At 36.5% G+C, this 26333-nt stretch overlaps 1 protein-coding gene across 1 annotated transcript in view; it reads left to right on the top strand.

The window, feature by feature from the left end:
• The window catches only part of NSUN3 (NOP2/Sun RNA methyltransferase 3), a 56756-nt gene extending 30691 nt beyond the window's left edge, over positions 1-26065 (top strand). Inside the window, exon 6 of the mRNA XM_080821809.1 lies at positions 25529-26065. Coding sequence (XP_080677935.1) covers positions 25529-25799 — 271 coding nt within the window. The 3' untranslated portion in view covers positions 25800-26065. The remainder of the gene's footprint in view (positions 1-25528) is intronic.
• The last annotated feature ends 268 nt before the right edge of the window (positions 26066-26333 follow it).

A 26333-nucleotide genomic window follows, 5' to 3' on the forward strand; every position in this document is an offset into this window, starting at 1 on the left:
AGTATAACTTTATTATTTCTTAGAATAATTTCTGAGACCACTCATTTCTGTTACATACTATGTATGTACATACTATATAATCAGATTCTCTTGCCTCATTTTTATTTAAATGTATTAGGAAAACAGTGGGAAAATATACTGAAAATAATATACACATAGTCTCTTTAGAAAGTGGCATGGTGTTTGTGCAAAAGGCGTTTACATGATTTTTAGGTGGGAAAGCATGAACTGAAGAGTATGATTTATAACAAAAATATTGGTATGTTATTGCAGTACTGTATCATGTCATCCATTTCCTCAGAGAAAATCAATCACATTTAAAATACTGACCCCTTTTGGTTTTTTTTTTTTTTTTTCCTCACTAGTTGACAAGTAAAATCCAATTTGTGAACTCACTGAAAAGGAAGCTTAGATTATTCAGTAACATTTTGAAAATTTGTATAAATCATCCAGATAACTATCCTTAAAAAGTAGTACTCTGACAGCAAGAATTGTGTTTTAAAAGAAACATTAAAAAAAAAAAAATCCCCAACAACTCCTCTGTCATGCTTTTGAGCTGAGATAAGGAATACCTAGTGATTATGGAGCATGAGTCTTCATCATTCATCAACATAGTGACCAAAATATTGATGTGTTCATGTTGGAAAAATAATATTTGGATATACAGTTCTATTAGAATGGAAGATTTCCACCACTCTTTTGGCTATATATATAGTTTCTTCTTAATTAAAGATCAACTAATTCACTTAGCTTTGTATGCTGTCATTATATGCTTAGTCATATGTTTGAAATCCAGAAAACAAAAGCAAACCACTATTAATATTAATACTCTTGCTACTACTACTGCTTTTCTTTTTTTTCTTTCTTCTTTTTTTCTTTAAGTTAAATGGCAGGAGTCAGAGGTTCTCCGATTAAAAATACATAATTTAGGCAAAGTACACACTTCTTTTAATAAGAGTGTGCAGATCAAAACATTCCACATTAAATGAAATTGTAAAAGGTTGAGGAGACATCTATAGTTTGTAGCTACTGTATTTTCAAAATTAAAAGTATCTCAAGTATAGATTGACAATATGAAATAAAATCTTAAAAAAGAGATTTTATCAATACTTACTAATGGGGCACCTGGGTGCCTCAGTGGGTTGAGCCTCTGCCTTTGGCTCGGGTCCTGATCTTGGGATCCTGGGATCAAGCCCTACATCAGGCTCTCTGTTCAGCGGGGAGACTGCTTTCCCCTCTCTCTCTGCCTGCCTCTCCGCCTACTTGTGATCTCTGTCAAATAAATAAATAAAATCTTAAAAAAAACCCACTTATTAGTTTATCCAACATTTATTAGTATTTTGTATCAGAACTTTGCTAGGCACTGCAGATACAAAAATATACGTGAAATGCTCCTTGTTCTCAAAGTCCACAGGGCAATTGTCATAACATGGAGCAAGAACGTGGTAACAGAGTAGAGTACAGAGGTAGCAAGAGGAGGGATACCCAGCTTTGGTCAGGTTAAAGATGGGGTGTGGGTTTAACAAGTTCTAATTTACAAAATAAGCAACAGGTAAATATTTAAACTAAAGATATTCTAATAATTTTTCATAACCTGGAAGTAATATAGGCTCATATAGCATTTGAAATATAAAAAGAAATATAAAGAAGAAAATAAGGCATCCATTGAAAGAAATTTATATTGACTTCCTTTGCATATAGTAATCATAACAATAGAAATCATAGTGATATATAATTTGATATCTTTTTCTATTTAACTTATTTTGAATACGTTAACCAAATAGTATTTGAAGATATACTTTTGAAATGGCTACATCATAATAAATCACTCCATTCATTCCTTCATGTATTCAGGTACCTAGGAGTATTAAAGACTTTATAATGATAGGATCTCGTTAATGCAAGAAATAGGTACAAAAGCATCCTAGTGGAGATTAAAACATCAGCCTTTTCAATGATCCAGGCAAGAGCTTGATAACTCTTTGGGGAAAGAGTTAGCAGCTGGCCTGTGATCCATTTCTCCATTAATTTCTAGGGAGGCATTCCCACGGAAAAAAAGGCAGGTGACCCAGTTAAACATGTTGATAACTGACCTCCTTGGTAAATAGACTAATGAATTTTGCTGAGAGGAGAACTCTTACTTGTGGTATGCTTTGAGCAGAATATCCCTAGTTAGGATTGCCATGGTAAACACAACCTGGAATCTAGATTTATGAGGCACAGCTTCGTAGAGAATGTCATACAAGCTCTTCTCCCTAAGATATATTGGAGATGTGACATAACCTAAATGCTCCCCATTGTGTGAGGTGACCTGCGAACTTTGCTTAGAGAACTCATCTGTTATCTGAGCTAGAAAACATTCTGAACTATAAGCAAGACTGAGGTAGCCACATCGGATGTCCCTGCCTCTTGTATGACATTTGATTGCTTGTATATTTGAAATTATTAGTAAAGCTTGATAGTGGCTACGATATCTGGCTTGTGAGACTCTGATTTGACAATCCAGTTCTTTGTGTTAACTTGTTCCTGCACCCCATCCAGGGACCTCTGAGGAAACCTCTTATTCCAGTCCCACATCTAAATCTTGAAATTCAATCTGCTAATCCACATAGCTCTTAGACAGAAAGTAAGAGCCTTCTCCCTTTATATCCTATGCATGGAAACATTATTAAAAAGGTGAAAGAGTATGACCTGTTGTGCCAGAGTTTAGGCAGTTCCAGGAGAATAAGAGTTTGTGATGTTCCATGAATAGTGATTTTTCCATTTTGGCTCCACTCATTAGTAAAAATAACAACAATGTATGCTGTTTATTGACTGTGTTAGCTACTTCTGCCCTTGCTTACAGTAAAGAGATGGAAAGAATCTTGAATTGTTTACTCCAGCAACACGCCTATCCCTGCCTTGTGGGTGGACGAAGATGAATCTCCTTCTTCATAGAAACAGGATGCAAGGATGGTGACAGTTCTCCCCACCTGTGTATTCTGTTTATTGTAGTCTAAGTATTTATTGAGTGCCTTTTATCTTCTGGGGAACAGTGGGAAAACAGGACAGATTCAAATCTTGTTTGAGTTGCCTGCCATTATTTTGTAAGTAATTAACCATCCATCATTACTGATTTAGGAGTTTCATGATTTCGGTCAACATCCCTGAAACTGGCATGCTACCTTTTTAGCTTGCAAGCAGGTTAAATATAAGTCCCTTCACAGCTTTTGACTTTGTGGTACAAATACCTTCTCCATATTGTGGTTTGGTGGCTTACCCTTTACTCTTCTCAGTGTTTTGGGTTTGTTTTGTTTTTACAAAGAGAGGCTGTTGCTTTTTATCTATATCTTCCTTTAGGATGAATGCTCTTTTGTGTGTCCTGTTTAAGAAATCTTTCCATACCTTAGATAATCTCTCCTGTTATTTTCTGGAAGCTTGATTTATTTATTTATTTATTTATTTATTTATTTATTTATTTATTTATTTATTTAAAGATTTTATTTATTTATTTGAGAGAGAATGAGTGAGAGAGAGAGCATGAGAGAGGAGAAGGTCAGAGGGAGAAGCGGACTCCCCAAGGAGCTGGGAGCCCGATGCGGGACTCGATCCTGGAAGTCGGGGATCATGACCTGAGCCGAAGGCAGTCGCTCAACCAACTGAGCCACCCAGGCGCCCCTGGAAGCTTTATTTTTTAACTTTAACGTTTAGGTCTATAATACACCTCAGCTAATTTTTGTTTAGTAGTGTGAGGTAGTAATCTATTTTCTTTTCTTCCTTTTCCTTTTCCTTACTTTCTTTAACCTTGCGCATGGATACCTCATTGTCCCAGCAGCTTTTAGTTTATTTTTTTAAAGATGTACTTACGTATTTTTAGAGAGAGAGAGAAAGCACATGGGGGCAGAAAGAGAGAGAGAGAGAGAATCTCCAGTTGACTCTGCACTGAGCATAAAGCTCTGCAAAGCGTTCAGTCTCACAATCCTGAGATCATGACCTAGCCAAAATCAAGTCATACGTCTAACCAACTGAACCACCTAGTGCCCCCAACAGCATTTATTGTAAAGTCTGTCAATTTACCAGTACCCTGTAGTGCTACTTCTATCCTAAATCAGATGTCCACATTAACATCAGTCTGATTTCTGTTGATTCAGTTGTTTTGTTCACAGATCCTCCAACTAGTACTACACGAGCTTAATTACCATAGCATTAATATCATAATGTGTAGGTGCGAATATTCCTTTTGTTTATTTCATTTGGTTTTGTTAAGAGTATCTTGGCTATTTTTGATTCCTTTGCATCTTTACATTTTAGATTTGGCTTCTCAAGTTTCATAAAAAATTGTAGGCATTTTGATTGGAATTACATTAAATTTATCAATTTAGAGAGCTTTGACATTTTCCTGCTATTTCACAATATTGATAAATTTTTTTAAGTCTAGAAATTTATAAATTCCTTAGGATTTTTAACAAAACCCTTCATAATTCTGTAATCTGTAGAAATATGTAGGTAATTTTTTCTGGATTCTGTATGGTATTTTGCTTAGCACTTTTTCATGTGTGTTCATAAATGAAACTGGCCTGTAATTTTTCATTTTTGAAGTAGCCTTATTAGAGTTTGGAAGTAAGGTTATACTGACTTCATAAAATGAATTGAGGAGTGGGTTCTCATTTATATTCTCTGGAACAGTGTATGGAAAATTGCAGTTATCTTTTTCCCTTGAATATTTGGCAGAAACTGCAGTTGAAGCCATAATGGGCCTGGAGCTCTGTGGGAAAATTTTTGACTGCTGATTTAGTTGTTTCTTTAATGGTTACAGGAGGGTTATTTTTTTTTTTTTTAAGATTTTATTTATTTGTTTGACAGAGAGAGAGCACAAGCAGGGGAGCAACAGGCAGAGGGAGAGGGAGAAGCAGGTTCCCCACTGATAAGGGAGCCTGATGTGGGGTTCAATCCCAGGACCCTGGGATCACAACTGAAGCTGAAGGCAGATACTTAACCAACTGAGCACCTAGGCACCCCATAGTCACAGGACTCTTAACAGTTCTCTCTCTCTCTCTCTCTCTCTTTTTTTTTTTGAATCAGTTTAAGTGGGTTTTTTTTTTTAAGTTATTAAGCCAATTCACCCAAGTCTACAAACTTATTGACATGAAGTTGTATATAGTATCATCATCTTATCTTTTTAGTGTCTGTAGGATTTATAATAATGTCTTCTGTGTTGTTTCTGTTAATCAGTCTTGCCTGAGGTTTGTCAAATTTTTAAGTCTTTTCAGGATCCAGTATTTAACTTTGTTCATCTTTTTTATTTTAAGTTTGTTTCCTGTTTCCAAACATAGGAAAAAAAATATATATATATATACACACACACACATATATATATGTGTATATATATACATATATATATATATATATATACACATATATATATATGTGTGTGTGTATATATAGCATATGTTCTCTGATCAGAATACAAATTAAAAAGTAGTAAGATAATAAAATATATATATATACACACATATATATATGTGTGTGTATATATATATATATTTTATTATTATATGCTATATCAGCCTGTTGTTTACCTCTAAATAATTATTTATAATTGTGGTTTTTAAACTTTGCTCTGTAAAGACATAAGGATTTTGTAGCATTGTTGTAGGAGCCATCTTGAGGGAAGGGAGAGGGATGACCAGGAGAGCCTTACAGTTCATCCCAGCAAATCCAGCTAGAGGTATGATACTTCATGTGGTTAAAGTTGTAGGATGTCATTTGAAGAAAATTTGTCATTAAAAAAAGAATAAAAAGTTTGAAAATCTTAAAAAAATCATTTAAATCAGCAATGAGCAATCTCTCTTCATTTATAAGCACATTTGCCATGGGCCAAAATTAAGTCAATTCTAGTGGTTTTCTTCAAAGCTTTTTTTTTTCTTGAAAGTTCTTTTCCTTTATATGAGTGAAGAGACAATATTTGGTAGTAGATTAAAGACCCTATGTAAAAAGCAGGCCTAATGTAATTTGTTGTCACTCTTACTAACTTAAGCAACACAAATCTGCATTCCTTATATTTAGTCTTGCAGAGAGCTAAGGGGAAAGTATACTAAACATAAGATTTCCAAGTAGAAATGGATAATAAATATGTTAAAACTTGCCATTTATAATCTATTTCAGGAATAGCTAGCATAATTTATCACTCTGCTACCATATATAAAAAAGTACTATATAAAAAATATTCCTTCTTCAAGGTAAAAACTTAACTGCCAGTGGAGAGAAGATAATTATCAGCATTGTTTTTGTTTCTTAGTCTGACAAAGGAATAGCTGCTGGGTATGGCATCTCTGAAAATAGCAAACTCGGTCATGTTTCTTTATCTTGAATTTATGGAACTTCTTTGATAATAAACAGTTTGATATCTAGATATTTGATTACTTACTGTGAGCATAGTGAAGGGGACCCTCAAGGCTTGGAAAATAATACTTCATAAACTGATGATAGCACTCTATAACTATCAGCCTGGAAATATCTGTGTTTTAGATTCTTACAGTACCTGAAATTTAATTTTGAATCTGCATTTATTTGATAGATTGTACATGAGCTTCAACTTTCACCTTAATGTTTTCTTTGGTCATAGTACATAATAGTGGTATTTGCTTCCTTGCCCAGACTGCTGTTTACCAGCAGAAATAGTAAATGGATACAAACAGAGTGAAGTGATTAAAAAACAAACAAACAAACAGGTCATGGAAAAATGAAAGAAATAGGAACTGTTGGAAAGGAACAAAAATAGAAAAATTTGAAATGAATACTAGAACTCAATAATGTAACATGGAAAAAATGTGGAATGGTAAGGAAAAATAAATGAAACAGAAACACCTGAAACATTTAGGAAAAAAAGACAAAATGCAGAGGAATTAAACATTTAGCATTATGGGGGAGACAAGAAGGAACAACTTAGACATATAAGCTTTGTGAGCTCGTAACAATTGGCTTTGTGGTTTTATCATTTGTTAAGTTATCTTGTAGTAATTAAATATTTTTAGTAATTAAAATATTTCTATTGGCATATCAAATTAGGCTAATTTTTTTTTAAAAGAGTGAATTTATTTCCTTCCTTTTAAATCAGATTGCCTGCGTTCCACACTAAATTTCTCTTTTAGATTTCCCTTATGATTCCAGAAAGACAGTGTCAGGGATAACCTTCATTTTTAAATATGTCTTAATGGCCTTTTTGGTTCCTAAAAGAGTTGTGGTACCAATTCCAATGAACTACCAAGTGGTACTCTGTGATACCACTGGGTATCTAGCTACAGTTTAACTCCTTTCTTCACACTCTCTACCTGTGGTGTCACTTCTTACAGGTTAAGAGTTCAGTCCCACAAGACTGCCCTCACCACACGTCAGAAGCCAATTACAAGTCCATGTTTGTCACCTTGCTTCTAACCAATGAAATGTAAGAAGTTCCCATGATGCACTTGTTGGTTTTGATTTGCTAGAGCAGCTCACAGAACTTCAGAGAAACATTTACTTGCATTTACCAATTCTATTAAAGAATATGTTAAAGGACACAGATGAATATCCAGATGGAAAAGATGTAAGGTATATGGGAAAGGGCATGGAACCTCCATGCACTCTGTGGGCATGTCACTCTCTCCCATCTTCTCTACGTGTTCACCGATCCAGAAACTCTCTGACCTATCCTGCTGGATTTTTATGGAGGCTTTATTATATAGACATGCTTGATTAAATTGTTGGCTATTGGCAATTGCTAAATCTTCAACCCCTCATGCCTCCCTAGAGGTTTGGAGGGTGAGACTGAAAGTTCTAACCTTCTGGTCACATGTTGGTTCCTCTGGAAACCAGTGCCCACCCTTAGTTGGTGTTCAAAAGTCCATCTCATTCATGTAACAAAAGATGCCTTTGTTACTCTCATCTCTTAGGAAATCTCAAAGTTTTCAGAGCCCTGTGCCACTAAAAGGAACGAAGACCAAATATATGTATATTTATTTATTTATTATAACTCACAAGATCACAGTACCACATACCTCAATTTTAAAATAGTGATCATAGTTTTCCCTATGGAAAATCAAGGTCACCTACTGAAAGTTATCAAACTATTCCATTCAATCAGAATTGAGACCACAATTGCTATGTAGTAACCTTCATTAACAGATTATTTTTCCTTCTTTAGGAGTTTATCTACAACCCTTCTAACAAGGGAAAAAAACCTTCTTTCTCATATTTATAAATTGTTGGCAAAAAGTTTATTATTTTTTAAAAAAAAAAGTTTATTATTTTTTTAGAAGCCTCTGGCCTCTAACATTTCCATCTGTTCTATCACATGAGAGTTGTAGGTTGCTTGAGCTGTTCGTTATCCAGAATTTTTAAAAAATTTTATTTATTTATTTTAGAGAGAGAAAGGATGAATGGGGGGAGGAGGAAAGGGAGAGAGAGAATCTTATGTGGACTCCCCACTGGACAGGGAGCCCAGTGTAAGGCTCCATCCCGTGACCCTGAGATCATGACCTGAGTTGAAACCAAGAGTCAGGCACAACTGACTGAGCCATCCCACTATTCAGAATTTTTGAGTGTTAGTTGCAATGAACTTTTTTACACTGAAAAGTTCTTTGCTTGACCTACCTTTTAATTAAGGTAGCATTCATTCATTCACTATTTAATATATTTTGAGAACATACTTTCTATTTGTGCTATATATAAACAAAATGAATGTAATATAAACCATGTTTTCAAGCAGCTGAAAATTTATTGCTTGGGAAAAACAGGAAGGAATTCCATGGGAAGTCAGTGAAAGTTTTAGAGATTATATAAACTTTGAAGTAGGTCTAGAAGGAGGAATGAAAGTTTGTCTGATCAAAAGAAAATGAGAAAATAATTATGTAAGCATTGGAACTTGCTAAGGATGAATTTTAACTCCTTGACTTGAGAGTTAATTACACACATTGTCTCATTCTGTAAGGAGCAGAGGTATTACTGACTGACAGTGTTTGATCAGAGAAGAATCTCTGTAAGTGACGTAAGGGATCTTATAGGAATTAGATCTCACTGAATCTTGGGAGTAATTAAACAATCTATAAAAGTTGTATATAATTGTGCCCCTACTTCTGGTGTGGGACCTGAAGTTAGCCAGGACTAGTAACCAGCACACAAGGTGGAGGAGAACAAAGACACACTACATACAACCCAGAAGGACAGAAGAACCACATCTTTCTATCACCAGAAACTGTGTAGGTCTCCTATCACCACTAAGCATCTGATCTTAATGATGTGGGCGGTCTGCAGAATAGCTGGCGCGTTTCGAGATGGAGCTGCATAGGAACGTGGTCTAGAATTCAGAGAAGCTGAAGGAAGATCCCATGATTGCTGGAGGAGCTATCCTACCCCACCTACAAGTTGAGCCACTGGATCTACAACGACATGGGTGTACACGAGGTTATATGTGCATTTCAGGGAATTTTGACAGTTACAGAGACATGTGTAACCCATAACCCTATCAAAATATAGAATATTTCTGTCATGCTAGGAAGATTTCTGATGCTTCCTTAGAATCCATTTGCTCCTCTCACCAAAGGCAACCACTGTTCTGACTTCTCTCACTATAGATTAGCTTTGCCTGTTCTCAAACTATGAAAATGTAATCAAACAACATGTATTCTTTCTTTATCTGGAATTTTTTCTCTCAGCATAACGTTTTTGAAATTTATTCATGAGGTGTGAAAGAAACCGTTATTTTGGGACTAAATCTTACTCTCTGGATAAGAACATTTACTCAGAAGTGCTTGAGGAAGCCTTGAGGCCACTGTCTTATCTCTGTAAGAGCAGCCTCCTCAGGGAAACCTTTTTATCACTGCTTTACTTTGGGGCACAGAATCTTGACTTTTTCAACCCCAACAAGGCCCAAATTACTGAATTCTTTGTTGATTTAGATTATAATCCACAGGTTGAGGGCCTTCTTTAGCAGAGCTGTATTCCTTCCATCTTGTCTTCCAAATCCAAAGATCTTTTCTGAGCCTTCTCACATTAACACACACTAACATTGTGAGATTTTCTGCTGGTCACCTTAGAGTTATATAAGCTTTGGTTAGCATGTGGTCTGTCTTCCAAGATACCATAAAACAATGATTTTATTAAATATTATCTCATGCCATAATAAAGGTTACTGGCTATATTAATCTGGGTTCTCCAGAGAAACAAAAGATGTGTGCATATATACAGAGAGATTTTTTTTTAATTTTAATTTTTTTTATTTTTAAAGAAATTGGCTCACATGATTATAGAGGCTGGCAAATTCAAACTCTATAGGATGAGTCAGCACACACACTGGAGGTCCAGAGAAGATTTGATGTCATGGTTCAAGTCTGAATAATACCAGCTGATAGAATTCTGTTCCAGGGAGGTCAGTCTTCTCTTCTATTCAGGCCTTCAGCTGTGACTGACTGGATGAGACCCGAACACATTATGGAATGCGTTCTGCTTTACTCAAAGCTCACTGATTTAAATTTAATTTTATCCAAAAATACCACCAAAGAAACATCCAGAATACTGTTTAACCAAATATCTAGGCATTATAGCCCAGTCAAGTTGACACCTAAAATTAACACTCTGGCTTTGTAGCCAGTAGCGATTTGTTTGAATATTCTCTCCATTGCCTGCTTACTAAGCCAGTTCCACATTTTAGATTCTGCTAAAGCAAGTCCACATTTGGTGCCAAATTCAGTTTAAGTGAAGATAATTTTTGTTCTAATAGAACAGAAAGAAATAGACTCAAAATAGTGACTTAAATAAGTAAAAGCCTGACTAGGCTTCTCAGGGTTCTGGCAATCATTTGATTGCCAGAATCCACAATCATCAGGGATCCAGGCCCCAACTTTCTTCCACATCATGGTCCGGGGTGGCTATTCCAGCTCTTGTGTTTAATCTGCATGGCAACTAGTAGGAAGGGGCAAAAGAACATACCTCACGTTACTTCTACTCGCATTTCATGGGTTAGACTTAGTCATATGACCACCTTTGGTGAAAGGCGGTTTAGGAAATTAGCCTTAGCTATATACCATGAAAAATCACATTACTACAGAAGGAGTTGAGAACTGGTATTGAGGAAAAATTAGAAGTGTTTTTCGAAAATTGGAAATCCCTTGATCAGATAACATTGGAAGATGCAAAGGAGATTTACAAGAAAATCCTTTAGCAAGAAAACCAATTTGAAAAATTTTACAATAGTCAAGATTAGGTAACAAAGGCATTAAGGAAGTAAATGATGGGGAAATAGGGACATGTGGTTAGATTTGCAAGATAATTTCAATGGAGAATTAACAGAACTTGGTGATTTATTGGCTCTGGAGTGGGAAGGAAAAGAAAGTGTCAAGGATAACACCTTGAATAACAGCATGAGCTGTAGAGCTCTATTGTCTGGATTTGATTCTTGGTTTGTATATTTCCTGAGTGGCCTTGTAGCAGTGGCTTAACTCTCTTGCCTTGGTTTTCTCATCTGCAAATTGGGAATAATAACTAATGTTTGAAAACTTAATTGAAAGCTTGAATGAAATAACATGTAAAACACCCAACTTTAGGAAGAAAAAATAAACCAAGGAGGGGACCTAGCAGGCTCATTCGGTAGAACATACGACTCTTGATCTCAGTTGTAGGTTTGAGCTCCACGTTGGGTGGAGAGATTACTTAAAAATAAAATCTTTTTTTTTTTTTTAAAGATTTATTTATTTATTTATTTGACAGACAAATCACAAGTAGGCAGAGAGGCAGGCAGAGAGAGAGGAGGAAGCAGGCTCCCTGCTGAGCAGTGAGCCTGATGCAGGGCTCGATCCTAGGACCCTGGAATCATGACCTGAGCCGAAGGCAGAGGCTTTAACCCACTGAGCCACCCAGGTGCCCCTAAAAATAAAATCTTAAAGAAAAAAAAAAAACAAACCTGAGGATAAAATTCTTGGGAAGACTGATATTTAATGGATAGGAAGAAGAGGAAAGGTGGTTAAGGAGGCTAAAGGGGAATTTCAGAGAAGGAGATGTGAACAAAGAGTAGTGTCCAGAAGCCACAGTGGGAGGATGTTTCTTGAGGTTGAGGATGAAAATATCAAATAGTATAGTTAGATGAGGGCTGAAGATGAAACTTTTGGGCTGGTTTTGTACTCATTTTACTCAAATAATACTCAGAATTTGATTAAATGAATTGCCAGATGATTTGGAGTTTGGAATAATTCCCAAATTACTCCAAATCATTTGGAATTTTAATGGAGGTTCTCAGAGGTTCTAACAGTCAAGTGTAGTTTGTTTAAATTCTTTAAACTATGATTTAGATGTCCGTCTGTGATGAGGAGGTTCAAATTGTCTCAGCATGAGGTATTTGCTTTCATTTACCTCATCGTAAATGCTCAGGTCATAGTGTCAGACCTAGTAATTCTTTAGTTTCTTTATGTTAAAAGTACCTGTAAGTATATAGTTACTCCATACCTTCAGTGTTTGGGACAGTTGGGATGATAAAATGTACACACATGGCATCCTCTTTTTTCTTGGCCTAAATTCCATACCTATTTTACACAGTGGTAACATTTGCCTCAGGGTATGTAGCAGTGGTAAAGCTTGCAGTCCTTTTCCTGGTATTCAATTAGGGTGGCAGTCTTTGTGCTGCATTAATTAGCTTTGTAACTTTGAGTAAGTCACTGAGTCTTTGTGACCACCCTCCATTTGATAAATTGGGTCAGACTATTTACCCTCTGCACCTCATAAGGTTTTATTAAGACTCCATGTGTGAGGTGCTCTTTAAATTAAGTACCAAATAAACATAAGATAATATGACTAATTAGACTGATAGCTTGTCCTTCACCTGGCTAATATAGGAATTGCATCTCATTTGATTCCTGGACCAAATCCATATTCCTGTTGAAACAGGAGTCTTCTATTTTATTTGAAAGAAAAAGTAAAAATTTCTTCCTCGGAGAACATGTGCTGTGTGTGCAGTGTTCTCTGGAGGCATTTAACCTTTTCAGTTTGGGATTTAGTTTGTCATTTGAGTAGTTAAGATACAAAGACTGCCAGTACTTTTCATACGTCTTTCACATTAATTATAGAAATGTTTTTCTTTTCTATGTAACTTGAAAGTAACCTTATGAAGTAGCCTTATATATAAAACCTTTGAAATACTAATTGAATATTAAATGGTTATAAGGGACCAATTGCAGGATTGATGCTTTTCTGCCCACTTTAAATTTTTTAAAGTTACTATAGTCTCACTTGGCTTTTAAAAAAATGTTTAATACTAGAGTTTCTAAGATGAAGGGAACAAGATTGAGAATACTGTGGCGATAAAGGAATCTTTAAGTCTGTTTCACTTGATTGCTTCTCTATATTTACATCTGAAGAAAAGGAAGCTATTGCCTTAATGCTTTAATGTTGCTAGAAGGGACTTTAGGAAAGATGAAGAATAAATATATTAATCACAGTGATATTTAGCTGTAATCTTAATTTTTCAAAAGTGTAGACATCTATGATTACTTCTGCACCAGAAATTGTTGTAGGAGGGCCAGTGACTGTAACTTCAAACATGTTACAAGGAAGACATAAAAAGATGTTGTTTAGGGGTGCCTGGGTGGCTCAGCCGGTTAAAGCCTCTGCCTTTGGCTCAGGTCATGATCCAAGGATCCTGGGATCGAGCCCCTGCCGAGCAGAGAGCCTGCTTCCCCCTCTCTCTCTGCCTGCCTTTCTGGCTACTTGTGATCTCTGTCTGACTTGTGATCTCTGTCTGTGAAATAAATAAAATCTTAAAAAAAAAAAAAAAGATGTTGTTTATCTCCTGATATATAAGTAAATCATGAGGAATTAAAGGGGGAAAGAATCACTTTCTGTTTCAGTCAAAAGATGGCACTATTGCTGTGCTGATTGTTTTCTTCTGCAGATTGTTTTTAAATATAGAAAACAGTTAAAATTAGTGATCTAATTAACACTGACCCTCCCAACAGAATGCCACATTACTAATCACGGACCAGAAGAATAGACCAGAAAAATGGAATTTATATTTTTAGAATGTGTTAGGTTGTTTTAGTAGCTATTTAAATAACATTTTCTGAGATTCAGAGATTTACCTTAGGAACAACAGGACACCCTGCATCATGTTATCAATTTTGGTTAAGTTTGAAAGACCTTTAGTTTGGAACCTGGATAGCTACCAGGGTTTCAAGATGTTTTAGTTTTAGTTTTAGTTTGTTTTTTTCCTTTTTCTAGTTTTTTAAAGTCCTTGAACTTGTTTTCATTAAGGTGGTAATACTTTTATCCTTCAAGGTATTAAGGCTAGGTAATCATTCCCCCCCCCCTCAACCATTATACTTTACTTATTGATAGCTGGTAAACTATGTGGACCAGGCTGGGAATGTAAAGGTGGTCTCCCTTCTCGTGCTGGGAGTGCCAGCAACTTCTTATCTTATTTCTAAGCCTGTATCTTAAATGGCTCTTGGGGCTCAATTCTCTGTTTTTCTTTGAGCAGATCTTTTACGGGTGGAGAAATTCAGGGAAAAGCACTGAACAAAATGACAAACTCCTTTAAAAAGGGGCTTTATTATTGATTATACAAAGTGTTCTTTAACAAATACAAAATAAATAAAATTAAAAATACAAACATACAAGTCTCAAAACACTTTTTGGGGGGAAGGTGGAATCCTCGGTACATTGAGAGAACACAAAACAATCCAGTTTTTTTTGCTCACTCTACTAGAATAGGAGTACTCTGACGGACTCCTGGAAATAGACTGCAGATTTACCTATCTGGTGCTTTTTATGATTTTTTTTTTAATTTATTTATTTGTTAGAGAGAGAGCGAGCGAGCACAGGCAGACAGAGTGGCAGGCAGAGGGAGAAGCAGGCTCCCCACTGAGCAAGGAGCCCGATGTGGGACTCGATCCCAGGACGCTGGGATCATGACCTGAGCCGAAGGCAGCCGCTTAACCAACTGGGCCACCCAGGCGTCCCTATCTGGTGCTTTTTAAAGTTAAGATTTAAATGGTTTACTTTTAAAAGTAATTAAGCTTTCATCAGTTAATTATGTGGCTAGTTTATCATGTAGATACAAGACAGGATCTAGTTTATGTCGTTTGCACTGTAACTCATTTGAAGCTAAAATACCAGTCCATAATCTTATTCAGAATGTTTGAGGCCAGATATGTTTCAGAGTTATTTTTCTTTATTTTATTTTAAAAAGGTGATGTAGTAGATATTTGGTATACTTCCCCCAGTAGGGTCTGAGGCAGCAACCTGTCATCAAATATTAATATGTTTTCAACCTGTGAATAGTTATATCACATGGGCTAAGTCTTGACCATAAATAACCTCACATCAATTTAGGTCAGATTTTGAGGCCGGTGAGTCTGCCACAGACTTAAGAAAAAAACCTGTAGGTTTCAGAGCTTTTGGATTTTACAAAGACATGTAAGAGGTAATAGAACTGAAGTCTTACTGCAGTCTACTCTGTGAACTGTCTGAAATCCACTAAGGTTTTCTGTCTGTAAATGGGAAAATTTAACTTATTCTATTTAATGGTTTCTTTTTTAAGAATATGTTTTATTGGGGTACCTGGGTGATTCAGTCATTAAGCGACTGACTTCAGCTCAGGTCATGATCCCAGCATCTTGGGATCCAGCCCCTCATCAGGCTCCCTGCTCAGCTGGGAGCCTACTTCTCCCTCTCCAGCTCCTCTGAGCTTGTATTCCCTCTCTCACCATCTCTCATAAGTAAATAAAATCTTTAAAAAAAATAGAATATGTTTATATTGTGTTTAACTAGGTGGTTCAAGCACAAATGCATTTCAGCCTATTCCATAATAACACTGAAAGACAATGAAAGATTTGGAGAAAATTGTATGGCCAGTTTCTACCATAAAGCAACAGGCTATCTAGCATAAGTTCTGTGGCAAAGAAAGTCATCATTCTTTTTCCATTAGGAATACTTGAGGTAAAAACATTTCCCACTTTATTTTATCCTGTACTGTTAATCAATACCAGCTTTATTTCCTACAGCATGTTGTGAGGTAGAATCTTATTTCAAATTTAAAGTAGGGTTAAGCCTGATCACGACTTGGGTAGGGGGTTTCTGAGGGGAATATATGTTAGATGTTATGTTAGATACATAGTTAATAGATATATAGTTAATGATAGAAGGATTGTGTTATGTGACAAATCTCCCTCCTTTATAGGAGTACTTCCCCTGGTTCTGCATTATAGTGTATTCAATAATATATAAAATAATATATATAAATATATATAATATATACAAAATATATAAAATACAAGATAATGTCTGCTAGTTTCTACTTCAGTTTAAAGTATTACCACCTAATCTGATCAAATGAATACTTTTGCTCCACCTATTGTAGTTAGTAAGGACATCTTTTTCTGCTTTCTGCTGGCAAGTATGATTAGAATGCTTTGCTGACCATCTCTCTAGCATCTGTTATAATTCAGTGACAAATAATGCCAGTCTTAATACAACTTGGTTTGTAGTAATTTCATGTATAGTTAGGTTATAGCATAGATCAAAATAATCCTATTACTCAGGTTCTTGTTAAACTATGAAATTTATAGTTAGTGAGAAGCCAAGGGGCCACAGGTCATTTGGAGAAAGTTAGCAGAGGATACCATTATGCCAAATGGATGTTGCTTAGTTATTTAGTTTTCTTTTCTATTATTTAAAAAAAAAATAAATTTGCATAATAGAGAAATTTACATAAATATAGAGAGAACCCTTTTTGCCTTCTACCAGACCTCAGATCCAATGCCTCTTATTTTTCTTTTCTAATCCTGACTTACATGTTTATATGGTCAAGACCACAACTTTTCCACCTTCCTTGTATTATTCAAGTCTCTCTGACTTCTAAATGTTTTTTTCCCTTTCCAGAATTTTAAATTTCTTACTGGGCTTGTTAAGACCTATTAAGCAGTATCTTTTTTCTGATTATAATCATTTCTGTCCTGAAGCATCACACCCTTCTCATATCCTCCTACCTAACTGTTCTTAAAAAAATATATATATATATATACACACATATATAATATATATGTATTCATATTATATATTACATATATATATATACAGTCTTTTTGTGATTCAGATGAAATAATAATTACTTCGTTCTTATGGGCTGTTTCAAAGTATGCATGAATTATACAAGCAGATGATTTATCCTAGACACTACTAGTAGTGTCTAGTAGTTTACCTACTACTAGTAGGTAAAGTAGTGTGTATTTACGTACTTATATTTTAGAAATGTATTAATTTTCACTTAATATTATAAAACACATACTAAATTATCTTTTACTTTATTGGAATGCCAATGCCAGAAGTACTGGTTTTTAAATCATTTAACTCATCTATAAAGTTGTTAAATACTCTAGCCTTAACTAAAATTAAGTTACCTGTTGCCATTTATGTGTCAAAACTGAAGAAACTATTATATGCATTGATAAGTGCTAATTAGAAAGATATCTTTATACTTTCTAATAATTCTCAGAACCCTAGGAGTGAGTTTTCTTCACATGCCTGTTTTCCTTGATCTATGAATACAAAATTATGGTATTTATTTTTTAAAGAATTTATTCATTCATTTGAGAGAGAGAGCACAGGCAGAGGGAGGGGGAGAAGCAAACTCCCTGCTGAACTGAGAGCCCAATGTGGGGCTCGATCCCAGGACCTGGAGCTTATGACCTGAGCCAAAGGCAGATGCCCAACCATCTGAGCCACCCAGGTGCCCCAAATTATGGTATTTTTAAAATCTATAACTGCTACAAGCAAAAGGACAAAAAATGGTGTTTAAACAAAGTCATCAGCAGCAAACAACCACCATTTGTTAGGAATCCCTAACATTTTTGTGTTAGGGTGTTGAGATTAACCCAGTTAGTAACAAAGCCTTTGTGTTGCCACATACAATTTTCTTGTTTAGAAATTAATGTGACCAGTTAAGTTATATAAACCTAATTTTAGAAACATAAATTATGAATGTTGGAATGAAAACAAACCAGGAGAATTAGCCAACACTGTAAAAATTAATTTAAATTTCCATCAAGCCAGGAACATATTGTTTGTAAATGATGAGCCTTCTGTGTACTTTTGTGTAACTGTAATAGGAAAGAATCACTTATTTGATTAGGTATTGGCTTTGCTAACTGTGGAAGTAAGAGCAAAATAAGTCCTTTTAGCAGATTTAAAAAAGCTGTATTTAGGGGCGCCTGGGTGGCTCCGTGGGTTAAGCCTCTGCCTTCAGCTCAGGTCACGATCTCAGGGTCCTGGGATCGAGTCCCGCATTGGGCTCTCTGCTCGGCAGGGAGCCTGCTTCCTCCTCTCTCTGTGCTTGCCTCTCTGCTGACTTGTGATCTCTCTCTGTCAAATAAGTAAATAAAATATAAAAAAAAAAAGCTATATTCAAACTGCATACATCCCCTACACAGTAATCACAGTTTTTTAAAGAATATTCTATACCCGGATGCCTGGGTGGCTCAGTGGGTTAAAGCCTCTGCTTTCAGGTCATGATCTCAGGGTCCTGGGATCAAGCCCCACATTGGGCTCTCTGCTCAGCGGGGAGCCTGCTTCCCGCCCCCCCCCCCGCCTGCCTCTCTGCCTACTTGTGATCTCTGTCAAATAAGTAAATAAAATCTTAAAAAAAAATATTTTGTACCCATTGCTATAATCCAAAATGAGTGTAGTTGTAATTTATACAATTTTAGCAAAATCTTCTGATGCCTTAGTATGTTAACTGTAAATAAAAAAAAATCCCAGTTGTGTATTAATTTCCTATTGCTGCTATAATAAGTTACAACAAAGTTAGTGGCTTAAAGTAGCACAAGTGTATTTATCTTACACTTCTGGAGGTTCTAAGTTCAAAATTAAGGTCCTGGCAGATCGCAGTTCCTTCTGGATGCTCTAGATGGGGGCTATAGACTGAATATTTGTATCCTCCCAAAATTTATGTTAAAATCCTAATTGCAAAGATGATGGTTTTAGGTGGTAGGCCTTTGGGGGTGATTAGGTGATTAGGGTGATTAGAGCCCTCATGAATGGAATTAGTGCCAGAGAGTTCCCTCACCCCTTCTGCCATGTGGGGACACAAAGGCCATCAGTGAACCAGGCAGCAGGTCCTCACCAGGCACCAAACCTGCTGGTACCTTGATCTTGGACTTTCCAGCCTTCAGAACTGTGAGAAATAAATGTTTATTGTTTATGCCCCCAGTCCATGGTGTTTTTGTTATAGCAGCCCAAAGAGATTAAGATGGAGAATTGTTTCCTTACCTTTCCTGGTTTCCAGAAGCAGTTCACATTCCTTGCCTTTGGTCTTTGGCCAGCAGTCCTGTCACTCCTGCCTTAGCTTCAGTCATCACCTCTTTCTCTGACTCTCCCACCTCACTTTTTGATTTGTAAGTAAGGATCTTTGGGGTTATATTGGGCATACTCAGATAATCCAATTTAGTGTTCCTATCTCAAGTTCCTTAATTTAATCACTTCTTCAAATACCCTTTTGCCATGTAATGTGACATGTTTAAAGGTACTGGGGATCAGGATATGGCCAAATTTGGGGGGCCATTCTTCCTACCACAGGCTAGTCACAAATGTGAACCCATGAATGTTCACATCTCTGCTGTTTAGATAGGAGCCTTTTTTCTTTTTGTGGGGGAATATTTAGGGAACGGTGAAAAGTAAGATACATATAAACCTTTTTTTAGAGATTGCCAACAAACACTGAAGGTTAAGTCGGCTTTTGGTGGTAGGCACTTCCCCAAATATTTTTTACAATAAATGAATACATGAGAAATTCTGAATACCATTAAATTTTAGTCATCTGGAACCTCAGGCAATAAGTTTTCTAAAGAGTTAATCCCTTAAGAGTAAACCCCAAAAGTTAACAATGTCTGTGGGAATGTTTTTGATATTTATCCTACTGTCATAGCTCCCCTTTAATTTGTGTTATCATAGAAATACATCATATGGGAAAAAAGTAAAAATATAAATGAACTTTGAGTTAAGAGAGATTTACTCCTACCACTCCCCACTCTTTCCCTAGTCTTATTCCTCATAGGCAACCACTTCTAATTTGTTCTTTACCTATTCTGCCTGTTGCTCCCAAACTTCTAACTAGTATGTTTATCTTTTATTTTTTTTTAATTTATCAAGTTTAGACATTGACTACTGACTTCTTCCTGGGCTTCTGTCACCTAGGCCACCCTTAACCTTCTCACCCAACTCTGCACCCTGAGTTCTTAGTACCCTGTTCTCAGTCTCTCCCTCATTCAGTTCAGAGACTTAGCATTGCATGCTTAGATTTACACTTCTTATTCTGTTAGTGGAAGGGTCTCTGAACACATTTCCAACTTTATTCTTTTTGAAATAATGAGGCCACTATCTCTTGGTTTCTCTTTTTGTGATGTAAGAATATCTGTAGTCCCACCCTGCCTTCCATTTCTCCCTCCCCACTTCCCGGTGATTTACAACTGCACCTCTACTGTCGGGTCCACAGTATTCTTTCTGAGATGTACAAATCTGTTCTGAAGCATTACTAAGGTCAGTCTGTGGAATGATTCTGAACACTGAAGACCAATAATCAGTATATATTGTTTAAATCTGTAAATACTGTTCACTGCAGAATGGACCGATAACCTTAGAATTGCATTTCCTTTTCTATTGGTTCAGTGTTATGATCGAGTGCTGGAAGGAAAATGTTCGTACAGCCACATTTGATGGGAAAATCCCTTTCTCTCCTCTTTTTCTCCCTTCCCCCAGCCCCAGCCCAGTTGCATATACCAAATCTTCAAGGTTTTCTCACTTTTCAGTCATTTCATCTCTTCTGTCCCTTCTCACTTTCTTTTAAGTATCTCCCTCTCATTCTAACCTGGAGTAGTTAACCCTCTGGGGCTCCTGAGTAGTTATCATTCTGGGATTTCACTCCCTCCACTGCTTTCCTATGTTACATTTACGACATTCAGTATCACATTTCTCCCCTTTCTTGATTTACCTCCTCATTTTGCTAGAGGTAACATTTCTGAGTCATCAGATATCTGAACGTTTCCGTATTTCTCCTATATATTTATTTGACAGTTTGGCAGTAAATAGCATCAACTTTAAATTGCTTTTTTCCCAGGATTTCAAGTGAGCTATGCCATTGATGCCAGTCTGTTTCCTGGAGCCTTATTGGTGACCCATTTTTCTTTCTGAAGGCTTTTAGCATCTTTGGTTCTTGAAGTTCTAAGGTTTAATAATAATGTATCTAAGTATGGATGTTTTTCATTCATTACAAAATTGAAGTGTTTACAGTGTTAATATAAGACCTTCTGTACCCCCTCCTTTTAATTTTCTGATCTCATCTCATTCTGCCACCCCCTTGCTCACCTTGCTCCAGACACAGTGGCTCCTCTTTCCTCGAACGTGCCTCAGGGTCCTTGCACGGGTTATTCCTTTTGTGTGGAATGCTCTTGCCTCCAATATCTGCATGGCCACTTCCTAACTTCCCCAGGTCTTTGTTCAAATGTCACTTCCTGAAATGTCATCCTATTCTAACTACACCATGTAAAATTGTAATCTTCCTCCTGCCCCCATCCAAGCTCTTCTAATCCTGTTGTCTTGATTTAATTTTCTTCATAAACCTATTAGTAAGTTAAAAAAAAAATGCAAACTGTGATATTATAAAGATATATTTGGTCTTTGTTACTGGATGCAGGCCAGAGGTCCTAGAACCGTAGTAATTTCCTAAGTGGTAAGAGGGATGGAAACATCTTTTATTATAATACTTGCTTTTTGTTAATATGAAAGGAGCAATGTTTGTTATTGATAAAAGCTTTTGTCAACCACACCTTAGTTTATGTCAGTGAGGTGGCTTTTGGAAAGCCTCTAAGGGTGTCAGGGGAACTAACCATGTGACTAGAGGATTGGAGCTTTCAGCACCCCCTCCAGAGAGATTGAGTGAAAACACCAATGGCCAATGTTTTAATCATTATGCCTACTTAATGAAGCCTCCATAAAAAACCCTAACTGAAGGGATTTGGAGGGCTTCCAGGTTGGTGAGGAGGTGCTGGTGAGGTGGAGGTACTGGGAGGGTGGCATGCCTGGAAAGGACACAGCAAGTCTGCACACCTTTTCCCATACTTTGTTTTATTCATTCCATCTGGCTAATCCTGAATTGTATCTTTCTATAATAAATCAGTAATCTAATAAGTAAACTCTTTTCCTGAGTTCTTTGAGCCATTCTAGAAAATTGTTGAACCCAAGGACAGGGGTTGTGGGAACCCTTAATTTATGGCAGGTCAGTCAAAAGTACCAGAGGCCTAGACTTCCATTTGGCATCTGAAGGGTAGCCTTGTAGTAGGCTTAGCCCTTAACCTTGGGATCTGATACTAACTCTAGGTAAATAGTGTCAGAATTGAGGTAAATTTTTGGACTTGGAGTCAGTGTTTTCAGAGAATTGGGGGGAGGATTGTCTGTCTGATAAGGGAAAAATACACAAACATATATACATACGTGTGTATATTATGTATGTGTTTACACACACACACAAGTTGTCCTTTGGTGTGTATATACTTTGTATTAGTTTTCTAGGACTACCATAAATTGCCATAGACAGAGTGGCTTAAATCGCAGAAGTTTATTTTCTCACAATTCTGGAGGTTAGAAGTCTGCAAGCAAGGTCCCCAGGGTTGGTTTCTTCAGGCCTCTCTGGTTGGCTGGTAGATATCTGTCATCTCCCTGCGTCTTCTTATGGTCTTCCCTCTATAACTCTTTGACCAAATTTCCTCTTCTTATAAGGACACCAGTTATGTTAGAGTAGGACCCAGCTCGTTTTAACTTAATTGCCTCTTTAAAGATCCTATTTTCCAAATACTATTAGATTCTGAACTGTTGGGGGTTAGGACTTCAGCAAATGAATTTGGAGGGAGGGGACACAATTTAGCTCATGACAAACTTACTGTCAATACTATTATTATTATTATTTTTTAATATATATTCTGTCTCCCCCAGCCAAAATGGTAGCTTCATGATGGCAGGAAGTTTTTGTTGTTGTCGTTGTTGTTTTTAAAGATTTTACTTATTTATTTGACAGAGAGCACAAGCAGGGAGAGTGGCAAGCAGAGGGAAAAGCAAGCTCCCCACTGAGCAAGGAGCCTGATGTGGGGCTCCATCCCAGGACCCTGGGATCATGACCTGAGCCTAAGGCAGACACTTAGCTGACTGAGCCACCCACGCATCCCAATTGTTGTTCTATTTTAAAACATACCTAACATTTAGAACAATGCCAAGCAACATAATAGATGCTTAATAAATAATAGTAAGTGTTCTAGCCTCTTGATGAGTTCTTTCATCTTAAACACTCCTTTTATCTCTGGAAAATTCTCTTATTATTTCATTGATTTAGTGTCCCCCCACTTCCAGTTTTCTATATTACCTTTCCAGTACTCCTATTAATTAAAATTTGGACTTACTTGATTGATCTTGTCTCATTTTTAGTCAATCTGTTCTACTTTTTTGGATGATTTCTTCAATCTTAACTTCTAAACACTTCTACAAAGTATTATTTATTTTGTTAAACATGTATTTAACTCCTATGAGCCCTTTCCTTGGTCCTGTTACATGACATTCTATTATTGTTTTATAGGTGCAATATCTTTGCTGATCTTTTTGCATTTAATAGGTCTTACTATGACTCTTGTTTTCTAAATTTTCTGTTTCTTCCTAAGCCATTTTTTGTTCGTTTTTACTGTTATACATTTCTTAAGCATTTATCACCCAGAATTATCTGGCAGTCCTTGGTTGTACATTTTTATTTAATGGGACAGTAAAATACTAGGAGTTTTATTTTAGAAGTTTAAAGGTGGGATTTTTTGCCCAGTGATGTCACTTCATGATGAGCTGGCAGTTACCCTAGAGGCTCCTTTCAAGGGAGAATGCGGAGGACTTTGGTTTCGGGGGCAAATGCTGACTGTGGCTGACTTAGGTCTCCTCAGATAATTTATTCAACTTTCTTAGATAAAAACCTTCCAAACTTTTTACCTGGCTGCCTGACTTGCCATACATGGGAGTATGGAATCCATGGTTTCTTATATATGCTCTGAATTAATATCCTTGTTTTCACTTTTTACTCCCATCCCATTATAGCCGGCATTTCCAGTTCAGATTTCCCCAAATCAGGTTATACTCCCTGTGGCTGTTGTCCTCGCCATGAGAGGCTCTCTCCTCTCTCTTGATCTGCTGCCACTCCTCCATTTGCATATCATCTTTCAGAAATATGTTGAAATCTGTTATCAGTTAATAAGTCTATCCTATTTACTTTATTGTTTTGAGTTGATACTTAAAAATATATGTATATATTTTTCACCTTGTGTTTCAGGGTGTCTGAGGATATTTGAGGAAAGAAAAGTTTGTCATCGGTTTGTCTTTTTTTTTTTTATCAGTTTGTCTTGAATTAGGATTCCTCAATCCTTTAAAAATTGGACATAGGGAATAGAATTTGAACTTATTTTGATGAACTTATTTGATGATGTATGATGTGTGATGTGTGATGGTGTGTATAATGATCTTCATTATAAATCTCCGTTATTCGCATGTGCTCTAGATTGTTAAAATACAAACGTAAGACATGGGACTGGCTGTATACTTAAGTCCATTAGAGGTTTTAGAATATGGACTCTTTAAACAAAAACCTTGAGTAGTAATTGTTTAGGGGTTATCACCACAGCAGCAGGACTAAAACTTTTATTGTTCTCTCTCTCAGTAGATTACCTTGTCTCCCACTCCACTCTTATTATCAAGGCTTTCCTTCTATCATGAACTTTATTTACCTTAAAACGTCCTAGTTCCCTCTTCATGCTTCCATGTTGTTTCAGATGAAGTGCTGGAACCCCATCTTTTATGAAGCTAACTCCTCCATTTGCTGTCTGAAGCCCTAGGTCTGTTCTTCTCCTGGATCTGCATTTACAAATATGTTCAAGTCTTCCTCAAAAACAAAAACAAAAACAAGCCAAAACAGACAAACAAAAACACCTTTCTTTCCATCTTTCCCTAAAGCTACACTTTCATCAGGTGAAGCCCTCATTACTTCCTGAGTTTTGTCTCCCTTTAAATGTAGGTATTCTCTTAGTGTCTTCCTTTAGTCCACTATTTCCTTGCTCTTTTCCGAGGAAATCCTATTTACGTCCATGACTTCAGCTCTCACTGAACCCTAACTGCTTTTCTGAAGTTCAGGAGTTCTTCCCACCTACTCATTAGTACCACTCAGTATATTCAAAGACAAACCCATTAATCATGTTCCACCCTCATCCTCCTAGCCTTAAAAAACAAAAAAAAGAACCAGCCAAACACATTCTCTGTTTTTCCCATGTTGATTGATCTGATTATCATTGTTCCAAGTCACATTAGAAAGAAATAGTTTTAAGGCTAGAAAACACCCACAGTTATTGCAGCCTAAGTCACAGTAAAGTTATTTTCAAGTATAAGCTTCCTTGCCCTCTGACCTCATAGTTTCCTTTTCCTGCATCTAACCGAACTTCTCCATTTTTCTGATTACACACAGGTCTGCAATTAAGGCCTTACGTCCTGGAGGGTTGCTTGTGTACTCTACATGCACACTTTCCAAGGCAGAAAATCAAGATGTCATCAGTGAAATTTTAAACTCCTACACAAACATCATGCCTGTGGACATTAAGGAAATGGCAAGGACTTGCTCCCAGGACTTCACATTTGCTCCCACTGGCCAGGAATGTGGACTCTTAGTGATTCCAGACAAGGGCAAAGCCTGGGGCCCAATGTATGTAGCCAAATTGAAGAAATCATGGACTACATGAAATTGGTGATACGCATTTTGTAAGCCATGACAGTGTATTATTATATTTATATTACTGGGTTCTCTAGCTGTTAACTTTTAAATAAATGTGGAGTCATTTTCCCTGGGTCTGTTTGAAATCCTGTTTACTTAATACTTGGCATCTCAGAATCTAGGCTTGAGGATTTTCCAGGTGTATTTTTTCCTAGAAGTATATCTATAGCACTGGTTTCAGGTGTTGCAGATGGTGTTTGTTCTGAATAATAAATCTGCTGTCTTTTAGTTGGCATTTTGTAGTTGAATTAATCAGAATATTTGGTTTTATGCATACTATGTTTAGGTATACATTGTATCCATGATGTTGGTGTTTTGAACCTTTAAAAATGCACATTTGGCTGTCCCTTTTATAATTTTTCTCCTTATCAAATATACAGATTCTTTCAGAATCCACCCCCCACATTTTTCTGTAAAAACTGATTAGTATTCTGAGACTAACTTCTTAAGCGGCACTATTTCTAGTTCTAGAAAATAGGTTTCTTATTTGCCACATTGTTTT

Source organism: Martes martes (genome assembly GCF_963455335.1).
Source record: "Martes martes genome assembly, chromosome: 1".
NCBI lineage: Eukaryota > Metazoa > Chordata > Mammalia > Carnivora > Mustelidae > Martes > Martes martes.